Source organism: Dendrobium catenatum, unplaced genomic scaffold (genome assembly GCF_001605985.2).
Source record: "Dendrobium catenatum unplaced genomic scaffold, ASM160598v2 fragScaff_scaffold_1220, whole genome shotgun sequence".
In the NCBI taxonomy this organism is placed as follows: domain Eukaryota; kingdom Viridiplantae; phylum Streptophyta; class Magnoliopsida; order Asparagales; family Orchidaceae; genus Dendrobium; species Dendrobium catenatum.
This window is the reverse complement of record NW_021319682.1, coordinates 11,863,617-11,866,270: the sequence shown is the minus strand read 5'-3', so window position 1 is coordinate 11,866,270 and position 2,654 is coordinate 11,863,617. Positions and strand designations below refer to the sequence as shown.

The 2,654-nt window shown below is 43.5% G+C and overlaps 1 protein-coding gene across 1 annotated transcript in view; it reads left to right on the top strand.

The window, feature by feature from the left end:
- Positions 1 to 329: 329 nt before the first annotated feature.
- Positions 330 to 2,654, top strand: part of LOC110115178 (flap endonuclease GEN-like 2) — a 27,413-nt gene continuing 25,088 nt past the window's right edge. The window contains exons 1-3 of the mRNA XM_028699139.1: positions 330 to 542; positions 855 to 1,031; positions 1,776 to 1,904. Coding sequence (XP_028554972.1) covers positions 330 to 542; positions 855 to 1,031; positions 1,776 to 1,904 — 519 coding nt within the window. The remainder of the gene's footprint in view (positions 543 to 854; positions 1,032 to 1,775; positions 1,905 to 2,654) is intronic.

The following is a 2,654-nucleotide window of genomic DNA, read 5'->3' as shown; positions in this document are numbered from 1 at the left end:
TCGACCCGCTTCGAAGGGTAGCGGGCGACGGCGGCGAAAATACGGAAGTTGGTTCGGGTCAACCCAAACCCGAAATTCCGGGCTCGGATTTTCGGTTGGCCAATAATTGACAGTCGTAGACCACCCCTTCTTCATCTGCTAACACAAAGCAGTAAGCAGAAGGCCAGCCACATGACACCACCCGCATTCGTCATCTTCAACACAAGCAAAACAATATATGGAGGAACTCTGACCTCCTCTGTAAACTTTGCCACCTTCCCGGTCCACTTTTCTCTCCTTCCTTACCAGCAACATCTTCTCTCCCTACGCCACGTTTATAGATTCTGCCCATGTCCTCGATCTATGCAGGTCTCAAAAACTCTTCCTTCGGGCACGCCTCTTCCTCCATCGTCGTTCTTCCTACATCAAATTCCTCTTCTGCTTCCACTCTAATCTCTTATGCATTGAACCCACCAACCATTTGGAAACATCCTCGCTACAATACACTGTTGACTCGTTTTTCGCTTCGAAGTTCCCGTCGAGCACCTTTGAATCGACGTAAGGTGTAATTTTGTCGAGTCTAATTCGAGTTCGAACGAGCTGAATGAGATCGAATTAGACTCGATCGTATTCAACGTTAATTGCTGTTCTGGCTTGCTAGATCGATTCTAGCTCGTAATATCATGTAATTACTTTGAATTAATAATACTTATAGATAATTTCGTTGCGACGGCTCGAACCCAATTTAATTCAAATTGAGTCAAATTCGAGCTCGAACCTAACGACACATTGTTAGACGAATTTGACTTAATTCAACCTAAAGATATTCATTAAACTCCAATTCACTTTCTAACAAATTCGAAATTGATCCTTAGATCAGGAAATTTGGTCGAGCGGTCTTGATTGAATGGGCAATTGGCACGGTCACTGATGCTCGCAATCTTCGGTCAGGCAGAGCAGTGATACGAAGCTGCTGCAGACTCCGTTCGCGTGTATACGAGCGACTGTCGCGAGAGGCATGGAAGAGGCGGGCTTCTTCTTTCGGAAAAGGGGTTCGTTTTACCAAGAGGAAGGCTCTCACGCTCCAGGGATTATTGGGAACTCCCTCTCTCTCTCGATCTCGCGTTCTCTCCCTCCCTCGTGCTCTCTGGTTCGCAGAATCACAAAGGAGCGAACGGTCTCTCTCGGCATTCCTCCCCAGCACTCACACCCTCTCTCTCACGAACTCCCTCTTCTCCCTCTCTCGTTTTCTCTGTCTTGAACCGACGGGCCGAAGCCCCTTTTGGATTTCGTGAGCCCCAGCCCGACGCCCGACCCCCCTGTTCGTGCGACCCTAGCCCCACGCCGGCCTCCTTGCTCCGGACCGAACCCGAGCTCGACGGTAGCCATCCGATCCTAGCTTCGCACGCGTGAGCCGAACCCAGCAGCCGGTACTTTTGTGCGACTCGAACTCGACGCCCAAACTGATCGGAGCTTCACCATCCTGCAGGTGACCCTTCTCCTTCTTCTTTCTCTTCCCCTTCTTCTTTTTCTCTCTCCTTCATCTGCTCACCATCTTCTCCTTCCTCTCATTGGCTTCTTCCCTTCTTCTTCTTTCTTCTTCTTTCCCTATGCTTCTTCATCTTCATTAGTGAATGAAGGAGAAATATTGTTTTGCAAAAAATCTGAGGAGCTTAAAGTTACATTCGGATTACTTTCAAGAATGTAATGGCTGAATGGTTTTTTGAGCCTGGTTCATAATAATGAGGCCAGTCCACTGCTATTTCTTGTTGTTTGATTTTATTATGCTTGTTTAGTTATCAGTTGGTGTTTTGATCCTTAGGGGATGTGGAAAGTTTGTTGCTCGAGAGAATGAGCAATTAAACAGCGATGGAATTTATTTTGATATCATGGCTATATCTCCTAGGTTTTTAGGTGTGAAAACGGTTTGGATCATGAGAGGTCTTGTAGTTTCCTTTATAAAAATCATGCACTTTAAGTATTCGACTAAATGTCCTTGAGAAAGGATTGTGATGATGGGTTGGTAATTCATGAAACACGATGCCACTTAACTAAGCATTGATTTATCTTGCTTAAACATAGAAATTTTGTGTGTTTTCCTTCACAAGTGTGGATGTACTTATGTTTATAAAGTTTCTCTCAAGTCCCTTTATGGAATTGTCTAGCATTCTTTCAATTGGAAATGTTGGCGATGAAGCATCGGTAGGTTCCAAGTTTTTTAATACTTATCCAAAGTTTTTTTTTTTTTATGAAGTATATGATTGTGGAAAGGTTGATTCTCATGGTGATTTGCTCCAAGGGATTTTATAAATGCCTTATGAGATTGATGGTTATACGTGGTAGCTATCAAGCACCATCCTCACGTTTTGCAAATCTTTTTTTTTGGTATGAAGGTTTGCATCACCTTCACTTCCTCCTTGCAGATTGTCCTCCTTGCAATTTAGGTTATGATTTATCGTTGAAATCTTCATTATGATTCAAGCATTTAAATGTATATCTAGAGGCATAATTTATTTTTGTCATTGGTTGGCTCTCAAATCCAAGATGAGAAGTAGGTGAGCATATGGAATATGCTATGTTTTCCCCAATATTATAACTCGAAAAGTTAGTGGAAAATATACATGTGGTTTCACGCTTTACCATTTTAAGAATCCCATATGGATTGAGGGTTCTTC